This window comes from Canis lupus, chromosome 5 (genome assembly GCF_003254725.2).
Source record: "Canis lupus dingo isolate Sandy chromosome 5, ASM325472v2, whole genome shotgun sequence".
NCBI classification, from domain to species: domain Eukaryota; kingdom Metazoa; phylum Chordata; class Mammalia; order Carnivora; family Canidae; genus Canis; species Canis lupus.
In genome coordinates this window covers 29,357,531-29,376,967 of record NC_064247.1, presented here as the reverse complement: position 1 = coordinate 29,376,967, position 19,437 = coordinate 29,357,531, and the positions used below count along the sequence as shown (strand labels likewise).

At 44.1% G+C, this 19,437-nt stretch overlaps 1 protein-coding gene across 6 annotated transcripts; it reads left to right on the top strand.

The window, feature by feature from the left end:
- LOC112671445 (baculoviral IAP repeat-containing protein 3) lies at window positions 1-18,919 on the top strand. 6 transcript variants are annotated; one of them, XM_035716240.2, is made up of 9 exons: window positions 1-112; window positions 4,429-7,422; window positions 7,516-7,615; window positions 9,211-9,289; window positions 12,001-12,049; window positions 13,668-13,910; window positions 17,481-17,735; window positions 18,118-18,159; window positions 18,275-18,919. In XM_035716240.2, exons 2-9 carry the CDS (start codon window positions 6,570-6,572, stop codon window positions 18,466-18,468), a joined length of 1,815 nt encoding a protein of 604 aa, XP_035572133.1. In that variant the 5' UTR covers window positions 1-112; window positions 4,429-6,569; the 3' UTR covers window positions 18,469-18,919. The 6 variants fall into 6 exon arrangements, with proteins under 6 accessions (XP_035572133.1, XP_025321513.1, XP_035572136.1 ...); XM_025465728.3 differs by lacking the exon at window positions 1-112 and adding an exon at window positions 461-558; XM_025465727.3 differs by lacking the exon at window positions 1-112 and adding an exon at window positions 671-889.
- Window positions 18,920-19,437: the final 518 nt, after the last annotated feature.

The window sequence follows — 19,437 nt, the reverse complement described above, 5'->3', positions numbered from 1 at the left end:
GCAGGCTCAGAGTAGACTGACTTCTCCACGTGACAGATCACTGAATCATTTTGGCGCAATTCCAGCTGGAGCCCTGACACATCTGGGCAGGCACATCCACCTCATCCTGAAGGTATCCGGACTCATCCTGACTGTGCCGAATGGAATGGGTGCCCGCTTTGTGTCCACAGGATGACGAATTCCTGAGGAATATTATGGGTTTTCTTTGGGTTCCCAGTTTTCTTTGACTTTCTGGAAGGCCAGACCGACAGCTGAGCCCGCCCAGGCCCCCGGCCAGCAGGCAGGTGGTCCTCAGGGAGTGCTGAGGGCGCAGGGGCAGGGGCGAGCCTTCAGGTCACCCGAGACCTCTGATGGGGGCAGGAGGCCCCAAGGAGGAAGTTGCTTGTACGGTGGCTCCACCCCAAGGATAAAAGCAACCACCCAACCAAGAAAAAAAAAAAAAGGAGGTTTCAATCTAGGAAGCTCATAGGTCATCTCTTTCACACGGTAAAAATGCACTGAAAAGGAGAACCTCGCATTTCCAGCCGAGCCCTACCCGGGCAGGCAGCGGCCAGCCTGGTACTCGCTGTCGGGAAGGCGGGGGTGACCCGGCCCCGGACGCCCTCGGAAAGGAAATCCCCCGGGGCGGGGGCGAGGGGGAGCTAGCCCGGCCGGGGTTAGGGGAAGTGCTGTGGTTGGCGCCGCGGAGTTCCCCCACGTCCTGCAAGGAAAGCACCGGCTGCGCAGACCCGGCGGGGATGGGGGCTGGCCCGCCCGCGGGGCCCTAAAAGCGGCGGCGCCCGCCTCCCGCGCCGACACACAGCCCGGGAACAGACGGCGGGGCGGGGGGGGGGGACAGCCGGCCACCGAGGTCACGGCTGGAGCCGCTGGCGAGGGGCCCCGGCGGCAGGTGGGTGAGGGGCCCCGGGCGTGCGTGTGCGCGGACCTGCCCTCGCGTGGAGTGGGCCCTCGGGGTGGCAGGTGGATGCAGGCCCTCGCGGCACAGTTAAGGTGGGTGCGGGCCCCCCTGGGTTGCAGGTGGGTGAGGGGCCCCCGGGTGCGCGTGTGCGTGGACCTGCCCTCGCGCAGTGGGGTGCACCCGGGGCACGGTGCAGGGCGAGGGTCTGCACGGAGGCCCGGGGACCGGGGTGGGGGGTGCTGCGGGGACCCCTTGCCCGTGTGCACCCTCGCGCCAGCCGGAGGTGAGCTGGGAACAGTCTGCCCCGGGACTTTGTGGGAAGGACCCGATGAGATGGTGCAGGACCTGCGGAGGAAGGAAGGTTGGCGTCTTGGCACGGGGCGAGGATGCCTGGTGGTCAGCAGCGGGGGCCCCTAGCGTGGCCCACCTCCTTAGTCAGAGAGGGGGCCCCCGGCAGGGGCTAAACCATAGGTCTCTGCTAGTCCTTGTCACTGGCACCAGTTCACACCTGTTGTGTGCATGGTCACCCCCTGAAGACGAGTGAGTTTCAGGATTAAATCTCAGGGTCTCAGGAAATAGGTGCCCTGATGGTTGCCGTGGATTTGGGGTTACTCCGGCTCAGGGGGCTTCCTTCCCCAAGGTTGCGCGTCCGGTCCTTGGCACCTGAATAGGATCGTGTGCCCTCCAACCCTGATAGAAACCATCGGGGAGCAGACCCTATAGTCATTAAGGGAAAACTGGTGTTCTTAATACCAGGCAAATAGGGTGCTGTGATCACGGGGTGCTCCGTCAGGTGTGCTCATCTCCAGTTGTTCAGTGTCTACATCTTGTGCAGAGTCAGGTGGTTGTTGGCAGGGCTGGGCTGGTGCAGAGCTGAAACTTGGTTCTGTTCTGAAGGAGCTCGCTGCAGGGGGGGTGGGGTTGAGGCAGAGGCTGTGCCAGGTGCTGGAGAGGGTGGAGACACCCTCCAGCCCTGGGATCAGAAAGAAAGGTTGTGACCTTTGGCCATTCTGAGAGGAAACCGTTAGAAAGGAGAGAGGAATCCCAGAGAGTGGTATCCAGAGGCCAAGGGACTCCAACGTTTCTTTTTTAAGATTTTATTTATTTATTGGGGGGAGGCAGAGAGCGAGCAAGTGGGGGTGGGAGGTACAGAGGCAGAGGGAGGAGCAGAGTCTCCCCTGAGCAGTGAGCCTCACCTGGGGCTCCATCTCAGGACCCTGAGATCATGGCCTGAGCTGAAGGCAGAACGCTTCACAGACTGAGTCTCCCAGGCACCCCTGGAACAGGACGTCTCTAAGAGGAAGTGGGCCCCAGTGTCAGATGCAAACATTTCCATAGGTCTGGGGAACGAAGGCTTTGGGGGTTGTTAATGTTGACAGTAGTTTCAGTGACGCTGGCTAAGTCAAGGTGTAATAGGCAGCCTTAGCTGTAGATGCTGCTGCGTTCACTTGGCTATGAAGAGAAAATGAGGTAAGTAAAGCTGACCCTTGAACAACAGGTTTTTTTTTTTTTTTAAGGTTTTATTTATTTATTCTTGAGAGACACACACACACAGAGGCTGAGACACCGGCAGAGGGAGGAGCAGGCTCCATGCAGGGAGCCTGATATGGGACTCGACCCCAGATCTCCAGGATCACACCCTGGACTGAAGGTGGTGCTAAACCACTGAGCCACCAGAGCTGCCCACAACAGGGTTTGAATCACATGGGTCCACATGAAACATGTGGTTTCGATCTATAGGGTACAGAAATGTAAGGTATAGCTTCCTTTGCATTCCTTAACATTTTCTTCTCTCTTGCTGACTTTGTTGTAAAAATACAGTACATCACACACATGATATCCAGAATATGCATTCACTGACTGTACTCAGTAAGGATCTTTGTCAGCTATAGTTTATTAAGTTTTGGGGAGTCAACAGCCAGGTTTTCAACAGTGTGGGGAGAGGGCATGGGTACCCAGAGCCCTGATTTGTTCAAGAGTCCACTGTACTTTCCAGAACAGAAAGTGGGTTTGAAAGAGGATTTTCAGTGTTGTTCTCACTCTGAAACAGACACACTGAAGCAGTCCTGGTATCTTGGAGAACGAGTGCAAGTGCGGAGAGAGGAGGAGGAAGAAGGGAGGGGCTCGGTTGGGGAGCAGGATTCTGATGGAGAAAGACGTGGATTTGGGGTGTGAAAGACGCTGTTCACTGAGGTCTCTGCGGGATGCAGAAGGCAGAGCTCACTTCCAGAGCTGAGCTGGGGGCAGCGGGGAGACGTGCCAGGAGGATCCTGAAGGTGTCAGACTTGCAGAGGGCGGTGGGCTCGGGAGCCATGGGGGCCTGGGACCCGTGATGGGGTGGCAGAGGCTGTGCCAGCCCCAGCCTGCGAGATGGCAGGTCCCCCGGTGGCACTGGGAGGTCTGTGTGTGGAAGTAATAGAGTAATAGAGTTGGAATTGATGCAGGATGGGCATCTTGGAGTAGTTTTGTACTTTTATCAGAAACTGTTACCTGCCTTTCTAGAGGTGTCTGTGTGTCTTGTGTCCACATCCACATTTCTCCAGCATGAGACCTGCACAGGGGGTTCACAGTCCCAAATGTGCAGAGGACAGGCGAGTGACACAAATGAACAGATCAGGGGTGTCTCTTTTAAACAAAAGCATACTTTATTTACATATCTTTTTTTTACTTACATATCTTAATGTTAGCATTATTCTCCTCTTCCACAAAGGAGAATATTGCATTTTTGTTACTTTTGACAGACACAGGTATTAGAACAATTTCAGTTTCTTCATAATTGTACAGTAAGAACCATAGTGTCAGTTCAGCGACAAATGACAAGTGTGGGTTTGGGAATTGGTCATTGTGCTGTGGTGGGGGGAGCATGTACCTCTCCAAGTGGTGAGGCCACTGCTCACAGGGAGCTGATATCCCCATGGAGGGGTAGTCCCACCGTGGCCAGTCTGGTTTTTCAGAAGGAGCTGAGGATCTAGACTGTCATGGGAAATCTCTTATTTTAAACAAATGTTAGTAATTAATTAGAACATTAAAGGAAAAAAACCTGTGATCCAAGAAAAACTTACCTGGAAAACATGAGATTCAGGCAGGGCACATGGGTTGGCAAACAGCCTTGTATCCCAGGTTGTCTCTTGGCACCTACGGTTGTGCCATGGTTCTATAACATGTTAACTGGGGAGAACTTGAGTACAGCGTATGTGGGAATTCTGTCGCTTTTGTAACTTTTCTCTGTGTCTAAATTAATGTCAAAATGAAAAGTTAAAAAACATTTTAAAAAATGAAAAGTTAAATGAGTAAAGTGCTAAGGTCAAATTTGGCATGCTGGACATCATCGTACCCCCTGACTGGCTGCTGCTTTGAGCTGCTGGTGTCCCCTGGGACTCCTTGGCCTCTGTGGTGTCTGACCGTGTGTGCTTGGTATGTTGTCCTCAAGTACTAGTGCTCTGTTTTGGAAAAAATCTTAAAGACATTGTTGTGTTGTCACCTCTGTGAATCATTTGACCTTTAAAACAGTCTTTCTTTTTTTAAAACAGGTTTTACAAAAGAGGCGAACCATTCTACTTTAGATTTTTTCCAGTTTTTTCTATAAATCAGAACATTTCAAAATGGAAGCCTAAAACCTTAAAAGGGACTTAGTCTAATCTCCGGGAGGTAGTTTTGTGCATGAATAAACAAATTCCCTAGTGAACTGGCGTTTGTGGTATCCAAAGAATGTTAATTTAAAAGGCACGACCTAGTGATATGAGTTGTGTCAAGGAAGTGATAATGATGTTAAATTCTGAATTTGACTTGTGGACTTAAAGGGGAAGTGGTTCTAGCTGGAACATACTGTTGAAGCATGAGCTGCAGTGCAGAATAGAAATAAGGAACTCATGTTTAGTAAAGATCTAAAAATAGTGGCAGATATCCAGAACAAAGAGAATATTCACCCCTCCGCTAAAGTAGAGAAACATGCTGGTGAGGCAGCTGATGGGTTGGAAGCCTTCCACAGTGACAAGACATCGTGGTATGACATGTGTAGAGAGACAGTGACACCTTAGCATGGTTGATTGGTAAAGGAGTTATCCAGCCATGTATGTGAATGTCCCTATGTCAGAAATCCCAAACTCCATTTGTTCAAATGCGGTGTGATCTCTGAGAAGGGTAACAGTGAGAATGGTGGCGAGGTGGTTAGGTTTTGGGAAATGAACAGAGTTAGCAGAGACAAGGTGCACAGAGACAGTGACTAGCACCAGAAAGGTTTTTGTAGCAAAGAGAAGCAAAGTGAGACATAGTAGCTTAGCTTTTAGGGAAATCATAGCTGGGATGGAGACACATTTCTCATGCCACCTGGAAATAAAGCATTGAAAGTTTGGAGTAGAGGGCCCAGTGTTGGTGGACCTGACATGGATCCCCGCGAGGGAACTCACCACGACTTGTTTGTTGGTCGTTGCTAATATTACAAATAGCTAGTCATAACAGAGGTTTCTGAACTTTTAGAAGGTTTCTGTCAAAAAGAGTAGACTGTGACAAAGTAAATTTATTATTATTTTTTGTTATGATAAATTCTGGTTCACGGTATGCTGTCTGTAAAATTATTTCTGACTAAAGCCAAATTTGTATGATTTGATTATCCATCTTAGCCTACAAATTCAGCACTCTGAATTTTGATTCTTTTAAAAAATAAATCCATCATCAGAATAGAAGATTTAGTCTTGTCTCTCAGCACAAAGCTGTGCCCCAAAAGACCACCTGAGCAAATGCATTCATCTCTGATAATTTATTTGGAATAGAATGTTTAATTTGCTAAGTTCTAGTGCAATCACTGAGTCAGCAACCAAGCTCCGGACTGTGAAAGTAATTATTATTTAGTAAATTTTTAAGCAGGCCTTAAGATGCATCAGCCAATTCTGTTCCTAGTTAGGCTAGATTAGTTAGTTTCTAGATTGTTTTGTTTTCCCCATTAAAATTATTGTAGGAAAAAAAATTACTTGAGCAAGATTTGACATATACTGTATTTCATTGCATCTAAGATGTCATTGTTTATAAGACATACCATTACTTTATATACTTCTTGGAAATAAAAATGCTGCTAATTAGAATGCTATATGCTATTAGTTGTAAGATAACAGAGATATTTAAAAAGTTCATCCTAGAATCAGGGAAATACGGTAGTGCATTCTTCTTTTGAGGTAGGTGTTAGGCTTTTTCTCTTTTTCTGGCTGCGAAATTTCATAAGCAAAACATAGTTAGAATTTTTTTTTTTCTGTAGAGGACTTTCAGAGCATAACTTTCCACCGTGAAGACAAGCAAGCTGCCTAAGCCCCATGTTTTATCTGCAGACTGGTCGAAGGCGTCCATGAGAGCGCTGGCCACCAGGGGGACGCAGACGCTGAGGGCCACCTGCTGACCTACAGGGCTCCATGCTCCTGTGAAGGGTTTTGATTCTCTTTGAGGTGCTGTATTGTCATGCTTGAGCTGCTGTATGAAGATGGTGCAAAGGTGTGGTTGTACGTAATTGTCAGTGTAGAACCAGCATCTCACCACGCCGAAGCCCTGCGTGCACAGGCACGGGCCAATAGGTTTCCTGGTCTGGGGTCCCACTTAGTGAGAAAACCAACCCAAATCTAGAGCCGTGCACAAAACTACCTCCCCCGAGAAAGGCTAGTCCCTTTCCTTCCCTGTCCACCTCACTATGAACATAGTACAAAATAGCATATTCTTGTCAAATCTGCTGAGAAGCAGCCCTGTGTTCGAACTGAAGTACGACCACTCATGTGAACTGTACCGCATGTCCACATACTCGACATTCCCCGCAGGCGTCCCCGTGTCCGAGAGGAGCCTGGCCCGTGCCGGCTTCTACTACACGGGCGCCAAGGACAGGGTCCGGTGCTTCTGCTGCGGCCTGATGCTAGACAACTGGAAGGCTGGGGACAGCCCCACGGGCAAGCACAGAAACCTGTACCCGAGCTGCAGCTTTATCCAGAATCTCAGTGCTGTCAGCACGGTGGGGGCTGCCTCTCAGCCCCCTGCCCCTTTGTCGGAGGCCAGGTCCACACATGCACAATCCCCTGGCCTGGAGCGCAGCAGCTATTTCAGCGCATCCTACTCCAGCTTCCCTGTGGACCCTGTCGACTTCAGACCCAGTCCAGCCATGTCCCCCTGGAGGGCAGGCCCCTCCTGCGTCACCATGAAGAGCGAGGAGGACAGACTGTGCACCTTCCAGGGCTGGCCCCTGGCCTTCCCACTGCCGTCGGCCCTGGCCAGAGCCGGCTTTTACTATGTGGGGCCCGGGGACAGGGTGGCCTGCTTTGCCTGTGGTGGGAAGCTCAGCAACTGGGAGCCGGATGATGATGCTTTGTCGGAACACCTGAGACACTTCCCCGACTGCCCATTTGTGGAAGGTCAGCTTCAAGCCACTGTGAGATATACAGCCTCCAACTTGAGCATGCAAACCCTCGCGGCCCGCTCCAGAACCTTCTGTAACTGGCCACCCCGAGCTCCTGTTCACCCTGAGCAGCTTGCTAGTGCTGGTTTTTATTACATGGGTAAGACACTTCCTCTGTTGTCAGCCTTCATCTCACACATTTTCAATGAGCATATTATATGTATTCATCAGTTTGGTCCACAATTAATTGTAGGTCACAGTGATGATGTCAAGTGCTTCTGCTGTGACGGTGGACTGCGGTGTTGGGAGTCTGGAGACGACCCGTGGGTGGAGCACGCCAAGTGGTTTCCCAGGTTGTTGCTTTGGCACTCTCTTTGCAAGTGTTTGCTGTTATCATCACATAGGTTATATGTGTTCCCCTTAGAATAAGCTGTTGCTCTACTCTGTTTCAAAGATGCACTTGTGAATAAACTTAGGATGGATCACTTAGAAAAATCACTGAACTATTTCGATGGAAGATAGAGGTGTAGGTTTTTTTCTGTATAATGAAAAAATAGATATCTATTTTAAAATGATATATGTTCATCATAGGACAAAAATCACATACTGGAGAAAAGTACAGAGAAAAAAATGTGAACATCCAGAAATCTACCTAAAGAGGACCAGTTAGCATTTTAATGTCTATCCCTGCAGACATCTCTTCATGAATATGTACACATACAGATAAATGTAGATAGGAGTACATGAATTAGATATTATTATATATACTGTTTTGAAACTTTTTTTCAGCCATTCTTATGTTTTGGACTTATTTCCATTTATTCAACATTTAATATTAATTGCTTGTCTTTGGCCAGGGACTGTTCTGATGGTTAAAACACTCAGTTGAACAAAACCAAAATCCTTGGTCTCATAGGTGAATTTAATAGCAAGAGAGGCATACACTTAATTAAAAACTTAATAAATGAGTTACATGGCATGTCAGGAGATAGCAAGTGCTATGGGTAGACAGGAAAAGCAGAGCTGGATACAAAGATTCAGAAGCACCAGGCAGGCCGCAATATTCAATATGATGGTCGGGGTAAATCCAGACCCACCTCATCTGTTTGATCACTACAGAGCATTTTATTGTCAATTCTTACACTTTTGATTGTTCTTTACTTATTTACATTCTCCTTTTTAAAATTGAAATCAGGTAGCTTATGATTATATTTTTGCATGGTCAAAACTTTTGGTGTTTTTAATGTTGCTTACTAAACTCAGTATCCTGATGTATTTTCCTAACGTAAATTGTTAGTATCATACTCTATTTATAGCACCTTTACGTGCCCCAAATATTTCAGATTTCAAAACTCACAAAGATTAGGAAGAACCCCTTACACAGATGTTTTTGAACAGTGCCGCTGGCCTTCCGTGGTGCTGATTTTGTGAATATATACAAAGAAGGGTGAGTTTGCTTTTGGTAGTGTGAGGGGTTCATTTTGTGCTTGAGGTCAACTGTGATGTGTATTATCCAGGAATTGCCAGCTTGTGAAGACCTGACCTATTAGGAAATATGTTCACCTTCGTCATTACTTCTCTTGTCCCTCTTTGTATATTGTTAACTTTTAAACCTACAAACCTTATGAGTGAACAGTGTCATTTCTTAGAGAGCTTTCTACCTATTTCCTCAGCTCAATGTTCAGAGCATCTATATCAGTCTTCAAACTTTTGAAGAGGGCAGCTGGGAGCTCTCAGTGGAGGCAGCCTACCTTGCCGCCAGGAGGACTGAGCATCTCATGACCCTTGTAGCTTCGGCTACAGCAGAACAGTCCATGCAGGCTCTCTTGCTTATGGCATCTCGCCTTTACTGTAGTATGTGAAATGAATGTTCACACAAAATATTTAACAGGCTACAGATGGTGGGATTTAAATTAACCCCCCAAACTTAATTTTGTTTACGTTTTAGGTGTGAGTACTTGATACGCATCAAAGGACAAGAGTTCATCAGTCAGATTCAAGCCAGTTACCCTCATCTACTTGAACAAGTAGGGATGGTTCTTTTTTTTTTTAGATCATTGGTTAACAACAGATAAATTATTTTCTGATAATTACAGAGAGTAGTACACCAATTTAGTGAAAAGATAAGAGTTGTTTTAAAAATATGTTTCATTTTTAAAAATACCCAACATGGTCTTAGAACTATTCTTTGGATAAAAACAGATTCAGAATTCAAGACGTCCTAAAAAATAATATGTGAGGGATGGCTCTAAGTATTTCTTTAATAAAATTGCAATAAATTAAATTACTTGAGGAAAAAAATTGGTTGGGATGGCAGTATTTAATAGTTTTACTACACAAATTTTTGTTTAAAAGACTTGAGAAAGAGAATTGTATTGCTCTTTCTAATCTTCCTGGGAGGAGATTGCTGGGAAAATGGTGAAGTAGGAGGAGCCTAGGCTCATCTCGTCCATCCCATGGATATAACTAGGTAACACTCACATCAGTGTAAATCACCCAGAAAACAACTGGAAGACTGATAGAGCAGGCTCTCCACAGCTAAATAGAGAAGAGGCCACATCAAAGAGGGTAGGAAGGGTGGAGGCTCTGTGGGCTGGGCCATCCACGGGAGTGAAGGAGCCACAGGCACAGAGAGTGGAGAGAAAACAGACCCTCACACCAGAGAGCCCACGCAGGGAACAGCCCTGTAACATTTGGCTTTGAAAACCAGAGGGGCTGAATTTTGTGAGTCTTTAAAACCAGCGGGACTTAAACTTGGAACTTTTAAAATCAGTGGCTCAGCAATGGGACAACTAGTGGGTGAGAGGAACCTAGTCCCTGCTCATAAAGACACAGCCTGCAGAGATACGGTATAAGGAGCAGCAGTTTGAAAAACACCTGGGGTGTGTGGGAGACGGAGTCATTAATGAATCTCAGAGTTCACGGAGGGAAACTCTGCAGGAGCAAAGGAGCTGGCAGGTCCCCCTCAGCATAAACACACAGCCACCAGTGGGAGCCAGGGTGGCCCTGACACTCACTACCTCACTTGCTTACCACTTCCTCCAGCGGGCCTGCCTCAGTCCTGGTGCTGCGGGTCCCCTTCAACTGGAAGACTGGCACAAACCTTGCTGACACTATGTCTTGTAATTTATGGATGCACTCCATCCAATGTACTCTTGGTTAGAGCTCATCCAAATCAGAGCCACAGGCTGGCAGTGTGCAAGCAGCCCCAACAGGGGCCAGCACCCCCCCAAAGTGACTCCTTCTCCAGGAAGAGGGAAAGATGAGCACACACACCAGTCAGATGGCAGCTCCAGCCTTGGGCTGGGAGCAGACAGCAGGTAGACTGCGGGCTCAGCCCACCAATGCAAGCTTCTCAGGGGACAACATAGGGAAAGAACCCTGTGGCTCAATGCTTCTGCATCTCTGGTGAGTGCCTAGTCTGACTCACCTCAAACCCAAGGTGGCCCCAGACTGGCTTACAAACCCCATGGGGACAAAACTGCCCACAACAGGCAAGGGGAGCATCTGCAGATGACTGGACTTAAGGTCAATGTGGCTGAGCCATAACAGCAGGACATGTACAACACACATGGGAGATACTCTGAATGGCCGGGTCCTGGGGAATGAGGGACATAGCACTACAGGGCACTGCAGCATCTCTGCTTCTTGAGGCCATGACTTTGAAGAGCAGAAGACATCACTGACTTTCTCAATGCATAGAAACAGACAGAGTTAGACTGAAATGAGGAGACAGAAACCTACGTCCCAAATGAGAGAACAGGACAAAACCACAGCAAGAGAGCCAAGTGAAACAGATATAAGTAATATGCCTGATGGAGAATTTAAAGTAATGATCATAAGGATCCTCACTGGACTTGAGAAAAGGCACGAGTGATCCCCGTAACAGAGATAAAGAATAAGATAGCAGAGATAAATGAAATGAGAAACACTCTTGATGAAATAAGCAGCAGGGTGGAAGAAGCAGAGGAACAAATTAGTGACCTCGAAGACAGAGTAATGGGAAGTTATCAAGCTGAGCAGGAGAGAGAAAAAATTATGTAAAATGAGAATAGGCTTAAGGAATTCAGCAACTCCATCAAGCATAACAATATTTATAATATATGGATCTCAGAAGAGGAGAGAGTGAAAAGGGGGCAGAAAATTTATGTGAAGAAATAATAGCTGAGGCACATATAATTAAAATTGCAAAAAGTAGTGATAGAGGGTCTTAAAAGCAAGGAGGAAAAAGACAGTTACATGTAAAGGAAGCCCTATAAGTCTAGAGGAGGTTTTTCAAGCAAAAACTTGTCAGGTCAGAAGAGAGTGGTAGAATATCAAAGTGCTGAATGGGAAATAATCTTCCTGGAAAAGCAGATGAGAACTTATATAATAGTTTGAGGATCAAACACTTTTAAGCCACAGTTAGTAGAACTGATAGAGGGTACAACTTATTCCAAAGGATGACCCAGGAAATGTAAGATGTTTGGGATGAAAGGCAAACCATAATTGTCTCATAGATTACTGAGAAGATATAGCCCTTTTCTTGCCTTCACGAATATAGATTCTATGAAGTATAGTTTATGGTGTAGAGAATAACTGTTGAATATAAACAAAATACTGCTTTCAAGATAAAAAATCATTTTGCCTGTAAGCAAGTCAGTCTGCAATAAATTGAATAAAATAGATTTCTTGACTCATGTACATTGTAATGGACAGGCTGAGACTTATATTTTAATTTACAATTTTTTTCCTGTAGTTGTTATCTACCTCAGACAACACAGAGGATGAAAATACTGAGTCACCAAGTAAGTATAATGACAATAATTACTGCATTTAAATAGAACCATTGTTACTCTGGAGATGGAAAGCTGATAATGGTCATATTATTGTACCATATGACACTCTATACTTTATAATGCACTCTCACATTCATTAAGTTTGTATTTCTCACACTTTAGTGCTCATGATAATTGCCTAAGGAATCAGATTTCTGGTCTCCACTTTAAAGCTATCATATTGAGCCATGGCATCTAAGGGTGGGATTTGAGTATGTCTTTTTAACAGACCACATGCATCCAGCCTCACACTCATTTTCAGACCTTGTGGGAACACAGGTAGTCTGACATTAGCTCGCTCACATATTATTTCTATAAAATGAAGATAGTAGAAAATATTATTCTTATTCCTCAAGAGGGACCCTGAAGCTCAGATAGGTTAAATGACCTGTCTTTTTAGGCTAAACCTAAAAGGTGATTGAGCCAATATTTGAACAGGCTGTTCTACTCTATTATCTAGTGTTTAATTCAATTCAATAAATATTTATTGTGTGCCTGCTATTCTGAGGAAAGTACACAGAACAGAGTAAATATAACTCCTGCTCTTGTGAGCCAACAGTCCAGGGGATTCAGACAAGTACACAGGTAGGAGAGAGGGGTATGGAAAAGTAAAGCATGGTGTGCTGTGGGAATGCATGAAGGACCGTGCACCCGGACTTTGGAACATGAGAAAAGGCTTTCCAGAGGAGGTATTCGTCTTAGCACAGAAAACCTGGGAAGGGTAGGGGTTAGCCAGATGACAGAGGAATATTTGTCAAAATATTTGTCAAAAGAACATTCTAGACAGAGAGAACAGCCTATGAAAGTCTTAAGTGACAAAAAAGAACAGGCACATTTGAAGAACTGAACAAAATTCTGTATGACCAGAGGTGGGATTTGTGAACAGGCAAGCGAAGGAAGCAGAGTTCTTTGAATGATCAATGCTGCACAGGCAGAGTCTGACCCAAGAGCCATCAGTTTGTGACTTCTGGGCTCGAGCATAGCATGTGAAGGAGAAAGTGGTAGGAGATGAGGCTGAAGAGGTGAGTGTGCAGATCTTGTGCCAGATCTTGTGCCAGATCGTGTGCGGTCTTATGAGCCACAGTCAAACGTTCGTGAGGACAATGGAACTGTTGCTGAGATTTCAGAAGGAGTGCTACACAGTTGGATTTGTGTTTGTGAAAAGCCACTCTGGTGGCATTGCTGAGAAGGAATGAGACAGGAGAGGGCATGGTAGGAGGCCCCGCAGTGATGGCATGAGTGAGGACAGTGGCCTCTCTGAAAAATATGTGACACGTGCTTGATTTAGAAAGCTCATTTGTTCATTCATCATAGGGAGAAAAGAATGCTGAGTGGATGGTGATATCCAACCTTCTGTTCCTTTCTCCCACTCATAGTTATGCCTGGTAATGCATATTTTCTATCATAATACGCTATTCCATATTCTTATTTAGTGACTGAACATGTACATTGTTATTTTAAATTTAACAAAGTTAGTATAAAACAATGCCTATATGTTCTGGGCTTTATGTTTTTGAAATGTAATAACTTTCAATTCAAAAGATATACAGACTCTCCCAACATGTGGAAAATCCCTTATTCCATGTAGTTGTCCATTTTGGACCTGGAGAATACCATTCAGAGGATGCAGTCATGATGAACACCCCGGTGGTGATGGCCGCCTTGGAGATGGGCTTCAGTAGGAGCCTGGTGAGGCAGACTGTGCAGAGTAAGATCCTGAGCACTGGAGAGAATTACAGAACGGTTAATGAGATCGTGTCTGACCTACTCCACGTGGAAGATGAAATAAGGGAGGAGGAGAAAGAAAGAGCAGCTGAGAACAGAGAATCAGGTACATATCCGCATTGATTGGTGTCTGTCTCTGTGTGGATATGATGCCACCATGTGTAAGTCACTAAAAGTATACTCCTTGTCAGGGCAATCAAGTTTTATGTTTAGTGTTTTCAATTTGAATTCTGGAATTTTTTTTTTTACATTACACTGTATTTGAATTGCTCATTAGTCAGTGGAAAATGTATGTATTGAGTGAAAGCATTTTCTTAATTTATATTTTTACTCTAAGTTGTTGACTGCATATGTAATCAAGGCTTGTTTGTGATCCCAGGCTCACTCTCCTTTGCTGCAAATCAGGGTGGGATCAAGGACAATTATTTTAATATTAGCATCACAGAGTGTCTCAGCCCAATGACATTATTATTTTTTTAAAGATTTTTATTTATTTATTCATGAGAGATGGAGAGAGAGGCAGAGACATAGACAGAGGGAGAAGCTGGCTTCCTGCGAGGATCCCAGTGTGGGACTCGATCCCAGGACCTGGGATCACGACCTGAGCCGAAGGGAGATGCTCAACCACTGAGCTACCCAGGTGCTCCCCCAATGACATTATTATAGCATTAATAACACATGTTAATGTACAAATTATGATTATGTTTCCTGCCAGCCAATATAAGAACTGAGGGAGTCCTTCTGTTCTTGAGGGGAGGGTGAGGACACTGTTGCACATTCTCTCAAGACAAGGTAGCCATGTCCCTCCATGCTAGCCTTGTCTGCCATTATATGGCCTTTGCTCTGTGGCCCTTCACAAAGACTCTCTTCCTCCAGGCATATCCATCCCCATCTGGTCACTCTGAATGCTGTCGTTACTCTGGCCTAGACAAACAGAAATGCTCCTCTCTCCTTTGCTGCTCTTTGACAAGCATGAACCAGATCCATAAGTCTTTTCAATATAGTTTAAAGCAAACTGCAACTTTTCAGAAGCTCCTACTAGAGATTTGGGAATAACAGCAGAGTGTTTACATCATGGACGACAGTCGACAACTCTAGCTGTTTGGGTCTCTCTTAGTCCCCTTAAAGGCATCCTCGAGAATCTCTCTGCCTAGCATCTGTTCTGGTTCATCGCTATATAGCTCTGACCATTTTACACAAATGACTAGGCTAGTCCCAAGCATGTTTTCTCTTAGGAGAGCTCACTCCCCCAAATACCCCCAAAGCCCAGAACGGGCAGAGAGTTTGCCCCTTAACTTTGTCCAGTGCCATCTGGGATCTATTTCTGCCAAAGATGATTGGCAGATCATCAACTCCAGGTTTGGATAAGCCTACTCCTTAGGTGGATTTGTCTTCTGGCCAATCTGGACAAACAGATCCTGCCTTTACCAAAGTGTGACTTGTTCAATTCTGCAAACCACCAACACGAACAGCAACGGAGCCCAAGCTCATCTTTGTGTATCCTTGCAGTGGTCTTCTCCATCTTAGTTGTTGGTCATCATCCCTGGAAGAAGAAAATACCCACCTCTACAATTGTTTGAAGACCCTATGAAGTCTAAAGCCATCCAGCTATAAAACATTTGTATTTCTTTCTTTTTTATAAAAAGATTTTATTTATTTGAGAGAGAGAGAACATGAGTGGTGGGGAGGGACAGAGGGAGAAGCAGACTCCCTGCTCAGCAGGGAGCTTGACTTGGGACTGGATCCCAGGACTTTGAGATCATGACCTGAATCAAAGACAGACACTTAACCAACTGAGCCACCCAGGCACCTCAAAACACTTGTATTTCTTTCAAAGAAAATCAACGGTCTGCAATCAACAATACAATAATTTGCATCATCAAAAAGATCTTGTAGCATCTGCACTCTCTGTTATGTCTACACTGTCCAGCACACAGTCTGCACATAGTCTGTGCTCAAGAAATATTGCTTTAATGAATAAACGAAAATATTTCATTGAGATTACTGATGACTTTATAGTTTTCCCAAGAACAGCGGGTAAATAATTTCTTGACAGGTGTGTAAATAAAGAGGCAGTTTAGGATTTCATTTCCAGAGCAAAAGAATAATATGCTTCAAAGGTATATTCAAGTCTTTACCTCTTATAAGCCAGAATAGTCTATGACTTTGAAATGAGTCTTTTTTGCTCAACCACTAGCAATACGACTTTAGAAATCTTAAGGATTTCAGATAACTTATTACAATAGTCTAAGTAAAATGTAATTACCATCCAACTATTGATTTCGACTCAGGTCATGATCTCAGGGTCCTGGTATTGAGCCCCACATTGGACTTTGTGTTCAGAGGGGAATCTGCTTCTTCCTCTGCCCCTCCCCCGACCTCCCTTTTCTTGCTCTCTCTCTCTCTCTCTAATAAATAAATAAATCTTTTTAAAAAAGAAATCTTGGATGGAAAAATGAATATACATCAACATCAAGTGTAAATTATATGTTAATTTTCTGGTATATCAGTATTTCTCTATTAGATGATTTCACCAAATGTATTAGGTTCTAATTCTTAACCCCTCTGGCCATGACCTCTCTATTCCTTCTGCTCCTTACATTACTATGGCTCATTTGATCGACAGCTATTTATGGAGCAGGTACTTTATGTAGATACCACCTAGGCCCTTTTCCTTTTCCCATTTACTGCCAGAGCTCTAGTTATCTTCAAAATGTGTATCTTTGACCTTGACTATTTTACTAAGCGGTATTTTTTTTTTTATTTTTTATTGAATGGTTCTGTTTTTATCTCCTATTACTTGACAGAGTCAGTGTTTCGAAAATCTAACATCATCTTCCCCCAGATAATTCTTTTTTTAGACAGCCACACTTCTGTCATTAATTATTTCATAGAAAGAGCCTTAAGGATCATGGTAAAATTGTGTAATAATGAATAAACTTAGATTCATAAGTTAAAGTCCAAGGAGATAATAAAATTGCAGAGTTTCAAAATATAAAATATTTTACCAACAAATACAAAATCTGGATCTCAGCGACAAATACAATGATCCTATGGACAGAAAGTTATCACCTGACAAGTAGGATTTAATCTTTAACATGCTGTTGGTGCCTTTCCCCACTTATTATAAAAAATTTGGGTAATGGCAATATCCAGTCTAATATGAGAAATAGTTAAAATGTCATCTTAAAATGGGAATTTTGAAGAAATTTTTACAGGTGGATGATAATTGAAGAAATACACTTTGTGTCCTTTTTAATCTCTTGATTTTATCTTTCCGCAAGTTGACTAGATTGAATTGGAATTTTAGTTTGATCAGACTCTGATTTTGACTTGGTTAAAGGTTGAGCAGTTGTTCAGAATGTCTGAGGACACAGCCTGTGACACCAGACTGCCTCCGTTTGTGTGTCCTTGCGCAGTTCCCTTGCCTCACAAGCCTGTTTCCTCCTCTGCTAAGTGGGGGCCCTGGAACCCCCCTCTGTGGCTGCTGGGAGCATGGAATGAAGGGACACATGACAGACAGGGTGCTCATCCTGGAACCCCTGGACCTAGCATCCCCTGCGGTGCCCAATGGATCATGAATTTTGAGGGTTTTCCATTCAGTTATGTGTATATGTGGAAGGAAGCCTTTGAGCAGAGTTGAAACGTGTTCATGCTTGTTTTCTTTTTTATAAAGATGATGTATCATTAATCCGGAAGAACAAAATGGTGCTTTTCCAACATTTGACTTACGTGCTCCCAATCCTGGACAGTCTCCTAATGGCCGGGGTGCTTAATGAGCAAGAACACAGTTCTATTAAACAGAAGGCACGAACATCTTTACAAGCAAGAGAGCTGATCGATACCGTGTTAGTAAAGGGAAGTTCTGCAGTCACCATATTTAAAAACTCTCTGCAAGAAATTGACCCCATGTTATACAAGCGTTTCTTTGGTGAGTGTTTTGCAATTAGTTTGGGGAACTTTCTAGGTCAATTGAAAATATGCTCTTAATGTGACAAGCGAGGGTGGTGCATGGAAACTGAATCACGACACTGTACACCTGACACTGATATTACACTGTATGCTAAGTCACTGGAACTTAAAATTCAATTCAATTCAACTAAAAAATATGCTCTTAATAATTCTTTATTATGAAAATAATAAATACTGAAAATAATTCGATCTAAAAGATGAAAGAGTTCTGTTGCATTGACATGATGATGGTCATTTATAGCATTTGGCTAGAGTCTAAACTATTAGTTTAAAAAATATATTTTGTGACTCAATATTAGCCTTACTTGTTATTAGTAATGTTTTTTGTTTTACTCCCTTAGTACAACAGGATAGAAAGTATATTCCCACGGAAGACATCTCAGGTAAAATAGCATTGATAATTTAAACCAGTACAAATTATTGGTTTTATTTTCTTGGCTTTTCATTGGAGAAGCAGCAGTAAGTTGCCTCTCCTTAACCATTCTTTTCTCTTGTTAGATTTGCCAGTGGAAGAGCAATTGAGGAGACTACAAGAAGAAAGAACGTGTAAAGTGTGCATGGACAAAGAAGTGTCCATCGTGTTCATTCCTTGTGGTCACCTGGTGGTGTGCAGAGACTGTGCCCCGTCCCTAAGAAAATGTCCTATTTGTAGAGGCACAGTCAGGGGCACAGTTCGTACATTTCTTTCCTGAAAAGACCCAAGACTTTGTCTAATTTAGAAAGAGTGGATTAAATGTATTATAATTTTGACCTCTGGAATGGTTGGTTTCCTTAAGATTTTTAAATCTATTTTGCAACTCAGAACTGTTTTATATAAATATATAGCTAAAACATATGAGCCATATGTATGTTAGAATGATAGGCTTTTGTTCACGTGGGAAAAGACAGAGCACTACAAGCATGATACTGAATCAGAATTTCAACACTACTGAAATCGTAAGTGAAGTTTAAATTTTTGAATTAAGCTTTCAGAATTTTAAATATTTTGGAGTCCTATGAAGAAACAGGAGCACAGATTGTTTGCCTTTCTTGATCAGTGTCCTATATGTAGTAGGTCTTGATATTTGTTGGATGACTTTTTAGGGACTTGGTGGTTTTGCAAAGAATTCTGTGAAGAACATTTTAATAAAGCCATCAAAATTACTCTTGGTCTTAAACTCCTTATTTCTGTATCAGTTTACTCCTTCCCAGGCTGCCTCCATGCTCCTTAAGACCTTGTGGGTGTTGGACCCTATTTAGATCCTTTACTACAAGATGCTTCTTCATTCATACTGGTCAAGCCCCGGGGGGTGGGGAGGTGGGGGGGTGGCGGGGAGTACATCTGGCTTTCATCTGCAGGGTTCTGTGGGACGTGGGAGTTGAATACACAAACTTGCTTATTTCCTTTGGGAAGTCTCATGCCTGCCCTTCCCATCAGAAAAGTTGCTTGTTTTATTCTCACCACTTTGGTATTAGAATTGGGACATAGCATATGGGTTAGCAGCCTAGGCTGGAACCCACAGCCTATTGTGGTGAACAAATGTATTCTGTACTGTCAGGGCAGCAAAGTTTCCTTGTTTACATTACTTTTTGGTACTCAGCATGCCCCATTAATAATTTTCTACCTTTTATTTCCTGTAGACTTATTAGGGCTTTAAAACCTGAAGTAGCACCATAATGAG